This window comes from Rhagoletis zephyria, unplaced genomic scaffold, assembly GCF_001687245.7.
Source record: "Rhagoletis zephyria isolate East Lansing unplaced genomic scaffold, Rhagoletis_zephyria_1.1 Rzeph_scaffold_04869, whole genome shotgun sequence".
Classification (NCBI taxonomy): domain Eukaryota; kingdom Metazoa; phylum Arthropoda; class Insecta; order Diptera; family Tephritidae; genus Rhagoletis; species Rhagoletis zephyria.
Window position 1 is genome coordinate 27312 of NW_016161952.1, and position 11057 is coordinate 38368.

Here is an 11057-nt window from a genome sequence, read left to right on the forward strand (position 1 = left end):
GTCAGTCTGTGTTTACAAAAAGCATAAAAAATGTACATAAGTACATACATACATGCGTACTTAATTGTATGTACGGTGGTCCACAAAATAATAGGAGTGCGATATTTTGATCAGTTTTGGCTATTTGTTGTCTCTTGTTTATTTAATATTTATTACTTTACTATACAAGTCAAATTCCGATTCCGATGAAGTGCAAGTTTCAGGCTGCTAAAAAATTCCGCTCATTTTTGGCAATTTTTTTTTTTTTTTTTGCTGGAAGTGTCCCCCATATAAAAGAAAATTGTCGAACATACTTTGTACGGAAAAAAACGTGAAACACCTTCAACCAAAAAAAATTCTCAAAAATTAACGAAATTTTTTACCAACTTGAAACTTGCACTTCTTTTTACTAGAATTAAATGAGCGACAAAACTGCATACCAACATTTTTTCTAGACATTCAGATTAAAAAGTTTGACATTTTGGCGAAAATTTGCAGATTTTTTATATTTTTGGTACAAACCTTGAAATGTAAATTTTTATGGTGTTTGTTGTATAACCAGCTAGACTTTTATAAAAAAAAATAATAAACATTAAATAAATAATAGACAAATAGCCAAAACTCAAATCAAAATATCGCCCTACTATTATTTTTTGGACAACTGTTGTACACATATATATGCACACTTTATATGCAAAACTTAAACTAAAATACGTTTCAAAATCGTAAATATCTTATTACATATGATATTCGTAAACAAACTATTCTAGCAAATGCCGTACATTCGTTTGTAAAAAATGCGTTGACTCTTCAAAAGAAAGTGCACTCACTTAAATTAAATAAACTTCAATGTTTTAGAATACAAAACTCAATAACTACGTTTATATAGCTACGTTTGTATATAAAGAATATTTTTATAGTCTTCATGTGTTTGTATTTTATTCACACGTATTATTAACTAATTGTAAACTTGTGGCAACAGCACCGACCGCTACTACTGTTTGGCAAATATGTTCGCATTTTGTGTGATTATCCTCTCGATGCAATTCTTTACATTGTTTTTATGTGGCTCTGGAATGCTTTCCAGCTTGGGCAGCATTTTGATCAGAAAGTGAAAATCAGTGGACAAATTGATGTTCTTATGAGGCACCAGCTCTACTTGAGCCATGGATGTGGTAGCTGGACCATTAGCTTGACTCGCATTACTTGCATAACTAATGTTTGTGTTGTTGTTGTTGGTGTTGTGATTGATATTGTGTGGAGCGAAGCGCTTTATTACGGGTGCACTGTCATTGTTGCTGTGGTTGTTGTTGTTGTTGCGCGCAGCCACATTGACCGGCGCCGACACAATGACCGGCGTAGCAGCAGATATCTGCTTAATTTGACATTGTGTGCCAATTTTATGTTGTTGTTTGTTGTTGTTGTTGTTGTTGTTACTGTTGCTAAAGTTGCCCCAAATGCTGCCGGTGCCGCTATTAAAGTTGTCACTAAAAGGGTTAACAACAATGTTGCTACCGTTCTGCGAAATGTTGTTGTTGCTGCTGCTGCTGTTTGTTGAAATAATTTTTGTGCGATTCTTTTTTGGTGGCAGTGTAATTGGTAGTCTTTCATTGGTTTCTTCAGTCGTCTTTTTTAAGTTATGTTGTGGTTGTTGTTGTGGTTGTGGTTGTGGTTGTACGGGTTCAGACTTAACGATATTTAAATTGGCAGTAATGCCGTTCAGTAGTTTCGATGTGGCCACCGGGGGCGGCGGCGGCGGCGGCGGCGTCACGTTCGCCACCATCGGCGCCGCAGACGTATCTTTGGCCTGTATACGATTCAATATCTCTGGCAATATCTTCTCAAACTTCTCCGTCAGCACGCCACTATCTGCTTTGTCAGCAAAGAGTGTCAACTTTTTTGAACCACCTGCTGCGCCTACAATCAGACCGTTCTCTCTTTTTACATAATTTTGGCCATCATTAGCTAAATTACCACCTTCCTCAGTCCCGCCTGGACAGTCTTCTGGACAGCTATTCTCCTCCATGATTAGATACATTTTTCTCTTCTGCCCCGATGTTGCACCGCCACCCGCTGCCGTTGTGGACGTTTCCGCTCCTTTGGGTTCATCCGATTTTTCAGTGATCATAAATACTTTGCGATTACGTAACGTTGAAATGGCATTTGTATGTTTGCACAGCAAACTGTTCAGTGTACGTGGCGGCGCCTGAGAAGAAATATGTGAGGTGAGTAAAGATTTTGTCGTTGCTGCTGCTGTTGTTGTTGTTGTTGTTGTTGTTGACATTTTTAGCGCTGTTTGTGGTGGAGGCGATTCGGTGTCAGAGTTTGCATCGCTGATCTGCGAAATGGATGAGGCGACTGATGAAATGGAATTTGTACGTTTCGGTGCTGTAACAATGATCGTCGATGAGCCGCCACCGCTGTGCACGGAATTAGCCAGAACTGCCGATTGACGGAAGCGTTTCTATGGAAAAAGAATAAAAACATTTATCAATTAAAAAGTCTATAGAAAGTTTAAAAAAATTTTGAGCTAAATTAACAGTAATAAGAGTAGTCAATCACATTTATAATCATCGACCGTTGATTTACTACAAACAGCAAAACATGATATCAGATCACTACACTGAAAATAAAATTTCGTAAAAGTACTACGAAAAACCTTCGTAGTCTTGGTTTTGTACTTCATTTCAAACCTCAGCTTCTGTTTATTATATCTTAAAAAATTATCACAGAATGAACATTAAAATTTATTTTACCCTTTCAGTCATACTACTATTGGGTTTAAAATTTTGTATTTTGGTATTTGTTTTTGTATTTTATTTAGTTTTGTAAACTGAGTTCAAAATATAACCACATAACCAGGAACGAAATATTTTAACCTCACTTGTTTTTGATTATATTTACAAATATTTTGCTCAACATAGATTCCATTTGAGCCAATGCTTCTCTAAGCCAAGCTGTGTAATATCCAAAAAAAAAAAACGGGAACTTACGAAGGCGTCCGTTTGTTCAATTCACCAGCGGAGCAGGTTAGGCTAAATAAGTTGGATATTTCAAATATTTAATGGCAAAGTAATTTCTTGCAGCACCAACTTCTCCGAAAAATTATTATCCCACAGCCATGAAACAGACCTTCCAATAAATGTGAAAAGGCTATTTTTTAAGTGCAATATAAATTATTTAAATAAGCGTTTGAAAGGCAAAAAGGAGCATCGATTAATCTTTATAAACCACCCATATCCTATTTAAATTTATTTTTTCTTTAAATCTTATAACCATTAATATTACGTGTTACGCTTTTATATTGGCATTAACTGTCACTTTTAATTGGTTGCTGCATTGGCTACTTTTATTAAGATTTTTGTTTTTTTTTGTGAAAAATCTTTTCAACTAATTTCCACATTTTAACATATTTTTCTGCCTAAAAATATCAGCATCAACGAAGCATCAACTTTGTTTCTGATGCGCCGATTGCTCTAGTGATGCGTTTTGGAACAGCATACATTGTCAATAATTTTTAGTTCGACGTTATGGAACCTTATACATTTTACGTATGCAAATCAATTGACGTTTTGGAAATCAGCCTTATTACCCCTTTTGTAGTCAAAAAGGGTAATTCTTTTTAATATTTCTGGCCTTTACCCTTTAAAAAAATCTAAGGGGCGAACATTTCCAATAAGGTAGTGTCAAATCTTGCTTCTCGCTCTTATTACTTCACCTGGTATTATTCCACCATTCACACCATATTGTTTCACAACATAACATATCAAAACATAGCACAACGTTTCACAGTCACTTTGTTTCAAAATTTATCACATACAATGAAATATGTATATCACATCACTTGAATATATCAAATCAGGTCACATCTCATTGCATCTCGATGCGTTACATCATATAAATAGCATCCGTTCATATTATTCAAAATGAGGTCACTTAATGTAAAACACAAAATTATTGAGGCATTGTACTAAGTAGACCAAAAATATATGTATAAAATCCAACTTAAGCGCTTCTTCTGTTTTAGCTCATTTCAGTGTTGTTTATTTATTAAATTCTCCAATGAAATTCTCATCCCCCATCAATTCACCGTTTTTTCTCTTACCTTGGCATCGTTCAGCGGTGCTGCAATGTGACACGTCGTTGCTGTTGTAGTGTCGGATTTTGTTATGGCGGCAGCGGTTCTGGCAGTTGTTGCCATTAACGCATCCTTTTTCAAGCGCATCGGCGTTGTTTTTATTCGCGTTTTAGCCATTGTCTATGTTGCCGGTTATTATTCTATTTACTCGTTTGTATATAAGACAGTTTAATTGTCTGTTTTTTTTATTGTAGCGAGACCCTTGAATTCCATACAAGTGCAATCTTTCGGTTGCCCATTAACGTCGTCTTTTTCTTTTTCGACTGCTTAGATTTTGTAGGTTTTTGTTTGCCTGCAGCAGCAGCAGCAGCAACAGCAGACCACCAGCACCACCAATGAGCGACTGGTGCACCAGAGTGCGTTGACGTTCTTCGCCCTTTCCGTCTGCGATGCTACGCGCTTAGGCTTTTCCTCCTTTATTTTTGCTTCACAGTTCACCTTGAAGTTTATGCTACGCGTGCAGCGACGTCGTCTACTTGTTAGAGGCAGCTGCTAGTGTCCAAACAAACGGGTTGGAGGATAATGTTGCACAAACAAACAAAAAAAAAAAAAACAAAAACATAAAATGAGAGTTTGAGATTATTTTAGAGTTCTGTGCGGTGAGACGGTTCTTCTCTCAGTAAAGTCATTTACTGTTTGTGCATGTACATACATACATACATATGTATGCAAGTATGGCTTAACAAAAGCTTTCGGCTACGTACATTGACCGTTGCCATTGATTAAAAGAGCTTTCGCAATGGAGCTTTGGTACGTATACATTGGAAGATTCTTTCTTGTCAATGTATAATAAAAATAATTGCAGCGATGCATGCAGTTGAAGCTTTGGAAGACGAAATATGCATTCGAAACGCGGTACCGCGCCCCTCGCCCCAAGCGACGCGACATATATACATTCGTATGAACTTACATGCATTATACATATCGCACACGATCTTCAAAAGTGACACAACTCAAAATTACATGTTCGTCAGAAAATGCGAAAAACTATTTCGTAGAACCTTAGGTTTTTCCAACAAATTACCTATAACAAAAATTTGCTCCAGCTTTTGCTTGAAGCTAAATAAAAGCTCTGTGTGCATTTTTAGTGCCTTATTTCAAAAATGCCAAATTTTGAGTTGTGTCACTTTTGAAAATCAAGTGCGATATGTACAAACTTAATACATTTGCACTGGCTTGGTTAGAAATTTCCAGTAACTGCAAAAAAAGCACTTCCAACTAAAGCGTGGAAAAACGGCAATGGCTCGAAAGAGTTCTTTTTTTTGGTTGAATTTTTTTTTAATATTTAACTCTTTTTTTTTGGTGTTCTATAAATAATACACGCAAACGAGTTGCAGCCGGATGTGGGGTCGTTGGCGCTGCAATGTTTGGAGTCACAGTGGAGTGGCCGTTAACGCCAACACCACCAGCATTGCCACAACATATGTATGTACATATTTACAACCGTCCATTGCCATTGCGTGCAATAACTTGCCGAACAAGTTTAAGGTCAATGCTAACTGCTAAACAATCAAACTCGACCAAATTCGCTAAAACTCAACACTAAAATTCACTGTGCAAGCAAAGTCAGGCACTCGCACACTTCAAACGCCAAGCCAACTGGCCAACACTGACTCACCTAAATTTTCGCTTAAGTAGAATAGTTTTCAAATGCAACTTCACCAACTCCCATTGCTTGAGCAACACACAACCAACACACTGCTGACACCAAGTGTTCACAGCTTTTCTAATAAAAAAAAAAAAACAAAAAAAAAACACACATAGTCTTTACTGTTCGCTCCACCCCTGCGGTGTAGTGCAAAATTGCAAATGCAGTGCCATGGTCCAATTGGCGATGCTTTTAATTACATACATATACATATTTCTTACATTTCTCCCAAAAGTTCAATCAACAATCAAGCACCATCATCGCCGTTAACATCATCATCAGTCCACACATTATAGCCAGTTGACAAACAAAAAAAAAAAAACCAAAACGAACAACAAAAAGATAGCACAAACCGATTACGTGTGGCATATTACCGCGATCGACCGATCGTGTCCGGAGTTCTTTGTTTACTGGATGTGCAATTTCTTCTGCTTTTCTGCTGCAGCTTTAAAATTAGAATCCCTTGCCCACTCTCTCTCTGCATCTCCACCACCAATCCCTTGGCTCTGCTTTCAAATGCGCTTTTCTGCACTTGCTCTATGCTTTTGGCCTGCCTTTGCAGCACATCCTCGAGCGCCGCTAACTACTCCGCTGTACTCTTTAGAATTTACTAAACTTATATACTAAATTACATGGACACGCATACACCTCTAAATAAGTACTTTCGCATCCCTGCTAGCCCCTATGGCAAATTATTTGCTGTTTTGCTCAAACTTTTACGGTACATAGAGTAGTAGCGCTGAACGAAAGCGACTTGTCGAAAGTTCTTGCCCGCGAAAAGTTTCCTGTATAGCATACAAACGTATGTATGTATTTACAATTTACCTACATGCCTATACGAGTATGTTCTCCACTACTTCATTAAAGTTCCTCACACTCGGCGGCCATCAATGCCTCCATTAATGGCCAAGCCACTTGCCGGTGGGTAAGAGAGAGTATCGTATGTGCCAAAGCATAAAAGCGCTTTCGTGCTCGTATTTATTTGCAAAGCGTTTAGTTTCATAAATATAGCTTGTGTAGAAATACGTATGTACATATGTATATAATCATGTATGTAATCATGCACATATGTAAATATGTACATATGTTTGCAGGTACGGTGACCATATTTATGGCTGTCGCATCCGGAGCAAAAAAATATTTTGGCAATTATTTCCACAAAAGCTAGAGAATTTTAAAACCTTTCTCAACGATCCTAGATTTATTAGCCCTTTGTTTGGGATACATATACATATGTATTTTCGATCTTTTATGAAAGCAGCAAATAAATATTCAGTAGAAACAACACGATTGTAGAATATTTTCCCATAACCTTGTACTTTGTGCTCGGGATTTTTATCCCGCAAAATTTGTTAAGAACATTCCTAGGCATGGAAACGTTATGAAAATATCGGACTACTTTTGAAGCACGAGTGGTATTCAAAGGATTATTTTCAGACTCGGATTTCGGTCAAGCACAATGCAGTGAATAGCATCACACCAAGCACATTGGACTGGTAATAACGCCAGAGCAAAAACCGAAAGCCATGTGTATTTTGTTGTTGTGTACATAAACAAAGTTTGACATTTTTTAGGTCTTAATACAACGATTATCTAGTTTCATCGACCACAGAGTGGTATTGTCTAGAAATTTGTATCGAGAATGAGTTCAGCTCAATTAGAAAATTTCCAAACAACCATACTCGGCTACTGTCAAAATGCAGAAATCTGTACAAATGTAGAAATCGTGATTTTTTTAATCAACTCATTGTGTGGCTCTTTTTCTTCTTTGTTTCCTTTCTTCAATAACAATGGTATACTACCCTGTCTTTAGTATTTTCTGCTAGCCTGGAATACTGGAAAATTGTGCTTTTGATGACAAAAAAATTGTGCCAAAATCAGGTTTTGCTGTTAAATAAATGGCTATAAGTGACCTTAAGGTCAATATGCAGGCATAGTATTTTTAGGGATTGTAGTCGAAAATTCAAGGCTTAATTAAAGTCTAAGTCTATCACCTTTTGTTTAATTGCGGTAGGGACTCAAACTTCGCCAAAATCAGTTTTTGCTGTTAAATAAATGACTACAAATGACCATCAAGTCAAGCTGCAGGGATGGTATTTTCAGAGATATTAGTCGAGAGTTATATCTTTAATTTGGGCGTTAGTGGAAGATTCTATCACCGTTTGCTACTTTGCTATAGTTTACAAATATCCAGTTTTCCTACACAAATGTAAATGTAACTTGAGAAACCATCTATGTCCATATGTGCTCCTCGATTCGAATCACAAGCGTCCAGATTTAAAAATAAAAAATGGTTCACAGGCATGTCATTTTTATGACCGCTTAGGGCGTCAAAATACCGAATACGGAGTAAATACGAGACATTAAAAGAAATACAGAACATTTTTCGTCCCGTATGAAATAAATAAATTAACAGGACAATTGACGTAAAAAAAGAGTACTGCCCCTTACAATACAGAACGGATGGTCACCGTAAATATAACTAAGTACGTAATGATGTATCACTACTATTTATAATCCTATTTCATTGGGGCGGGCATAGAATGAAGTTTGGTGCTCCCGTTGCATTAACGAGAATATAAAAATTAAATTTTGTTGTCGGTAGTGCACTTCGTAGCATAAACAACGTTCAAATTTGTCAGCTTGTAACTAAATATATATTCTTATTATTAAGGTGCCTTAATAATGCCTTAAGGCGAAGAAAGGAGCCGACATTGGACTCTATTCGGGTGGCCTTTAGATTATATCGCTAACTTAAGTCACAAAGGCCCTAACCAACAAATTTGTAATTTTACAGGAGAAGCAAAAAACATAACAAAAAGAATATCAAAAACATGTAGGGCTTGTTTAAATGGGCATGTTGTTTTTGGTACTAAGTAAGACTTTAAAATTTTTATTGAAGGTGTATTTTAATATATCCTACCAAAATCTGCGAAAAAACTCAGTTTCGAAAAAAAATTTTGGTTAGGGCCTTTGAGAATTAAGGTAACGATATGTACATAAATGTGTATTCATATGGCATAACAGTTTTAGAGCCGTTTTCTCAAGCATGTAACTTTCTTTATACCAGCGTTAACCTTCAGACTAAGGGCAGAAAGGCTCCGACCGTTGTCGGTTAACAAGTGCTCACTGAGGAAGCTTTCGGCACGAAGAAGATGTCTAGGTCTACGATCAAAGCGACACAAGCATTGGAGATATCATTTTTTCACCAGCTTTGTAGAGATAAAGAAAGTTGAACGGTATCGGTATAAGTTTCAACAGACTCCATTACTTTCGTTCAATGCTGCTGTCGTTCAATAGGGTGGAAAAGTGTGCCCTCCATAATTTAATTACGTTCTATACATAGGTCACTAGGTCGCCATGGTTTTTCTTACAGAAGCTCGCCCTGGTCTTAGAACCTCCCGTAAGTCGCCTAACTCTCTTGTAAAATTTTCGGACATTTTCCTGTCGGCCAGCATTTTATGCTCTTCGCAGTCCCATATTTGGATTTCTATCTGCGTATTGGGGCAAATATGTCTCGCTTTCATTTTCAGCTCCCTATATCCTTCCCACATAGCTCGCCCTGCGCTCGATCACAGCTTGGCATTCCTCATCGTACCAGTTGTTCTTTCAGAGTCGCTAAAATACGGCTGCACTGTAAGCGTTTCTTGCTTTTATCAAAACATGAACGATTTGGTTTCTCGTTGTTCGATCTGGAGACATCGAGGTACCTTGATGGATCTATTTATGCCTCAGTCTGTCATCAGACGTTTCGCGTTGATTTTGATAGTCGCGATGATGCATGGATGCTTTGTTCTTTTCTTCCTTCGAGGGGTGCTTCTCTCTCTCTCTCCTTTATGTGGCAGCTGTAATAGCGGTCGCAAGGCCCTTCGCGCTACTTTCCTTGTCCCGTCCATCGCATTTCTTGAATGGCGGTGAAACCAGCCCTTTGCCTTCACGAGGACATCAACCAGCCGGGCAGAGGAACCTTCCTATTAAGAGTCTGGACTTCTTTAAACGTTCACTGCGGTCGTCAATCCAACCCCAGCGCTCGCGAAGTTTTTCGCCTTCTCAACTTCCGTGGATACGTGAGCTGCTTGAACCGCACGCAAAAGAATCACTGCTGAATGACAGTAAAAAGCTTTCTCCAATTACGTGGACTTCTGCGCACGAAACCATCCTTTTGATTTCCGGTCGCTTAACAAAAAATTTTACATGTGACCGCAACAATAAGGTTAGCTAGCAAGGATGGACGATAGTGAGTTGTATGTTGTACCTCATTAAGTTCGTTCGTTTCGCCACTCGCTAACTGTTAGCGAATCGATGACGGCTACTATATCTAGAAAACGACCTAAATATTGTCGAGTTCCTTGTTTTGCAGACAACTTATGCGCAGCGTTTTTCTACTGTTCCACATGCCGAAGATATGTATGTAATTTACCCACAATGCAACCATTACTTAAGTAGGTTTCTTGGAATATCGCTTATTCGAGTGGCTTCTTTAGTTTCTTTCCATCGGCTTTATCCATCCACCCCTCAATAACGAAGCGTTTTTTGTCATCACAAAAATAAAGTATGTAAGTACATATATGTACATATGCATATTACGTATGTATGTATATAGAAACATAATTAGTACAACAATCTATGTATATGATATACATTAGGGTGGGTACCCCCTAAAAATACACTTTTTTTGAAATGTGAAGTGCTCTAGTTGCAGAAAGTTGATATTCGACATTCTAATTAAAGTGCAAAAAAGAAATTTCAATTTGGTTGATATCCAAGATTTGAAAGTCCGCTTTAAATATGATACTATTTATCTTCAAAGTTGTATCTAAAAACTCTCTCCAAAATATACTACACGGCTTTCCCACATTGGCATTTTTTAAGGCGGATTTTCAAACTTTCTGCAACTAGGGCGCTTAACATTTCAAAAAAAAATGTATTTATGGGGTACCCTAATATGCATGCTATGTATGAGTCGTATATACATATGTATGTATGTACTTATATAGGCCTATATTTATATACAAATTCATACATACATTGGTACTTGTCGGCTTGGTTGATGCAGTCGAACATTTTTTACATACGCATAAATTTGTTTATAAATATATGCTCATATACATAAGTACATATATGTACAAATACGACTCATGCATAGCGCTTTTGTGGCCAAGGCACTTCATTCCATTCCATCGCACCGGAGCACAATACACCACCGGGGACTCCTCGAAAGTCTGTGCAACGATGAAAACCAATTCTATGCACAAAATTGCCAAGTATGTATTTACTTGTGCACATATGTAT

At 37.5% G+C, this 11057-nt stretch overlaps 2 protein-coding genes across 10 annotated transcripts in view; both read right to left on the reverse strand.

The window, feature by feature from the left end:
• Nucleotides 1-564: 564 nt before the first annotated feature.
• Nucleotides 565-6382, reverse strand: LOC108371303 (homeobox protein 10-like). Of its 9 annotated transcripts, none has more exons than XM_017626842.1 (4): nucleotides 5987-6382; nucleotides 4085-4606; nucleotides 1957-2443; nucleotides 565-1896 (listed from the first exon to the last, which is right to left on the reverse strand). In XM_017626842.1, exons 2-4 carry the CDS (start codon nucleotides 4232-4234, stop codon nucleotides 974-976), a joined length of 1560 nt encoding a protein of 519 aa, XP_017482331.1. In that variant the 5' UTR covers nucleotides 4235-4606; nucleotides 5987-6382; the 3' UTR covers nucleotides 565-973. The 9 variants fall into 9 exon arrangements, with proteins under 9 accessions (XP_017482331.1, XP_017482325.1, XP_017482326.1 ...); XM_017626836.1 differs by adding an exon at nucleotides 5736-5843 and having other exon boundaries at nucleotides 565-2443; nucleotides 5987-6381; XM_017626837.1 differs by adding an exon at nucleotides 5736-5843 and having other exon boundaries at nucleotides 565-2443; nucleotides 4085-4609; nucleotides 5987-6381.
• Nucleotides 6383-10901: 4519 nt separating this feature from the next.
• LOC108371302 (protein pelota-like) overlaps nucleotides 10902-11057 on the reverse strand; it is a 7364-nt gene continuing 7208 nt past the window's right edge. The window contains exon 3 of the mRNA XM_017626832.1: nucleotides 10902-10987. Within this exon, the coding sequence (XP_017482321.1) occupies nucleotides 10902-10987 (86 nt within the window). The remainder of the gene's footprint in view (nucleotides 10988-11057) is intronic.

Coding starts and splice junctions, on each gene's coding strand:
- LOC108371303 (XM_017626840.1), bottom strand. CDS start 4,234: ATGGCTAAAACGCGAATAAAAACAACGCCGATGCGCTTGAAAAAGGAT. Junction 2,444..4,084: donor CACCGCTGAACGATGCCAAG/GTAAGAGAAAAA, acceptor CTTTTTCCATAG/AAACGCTTCCGTCAATCGGC.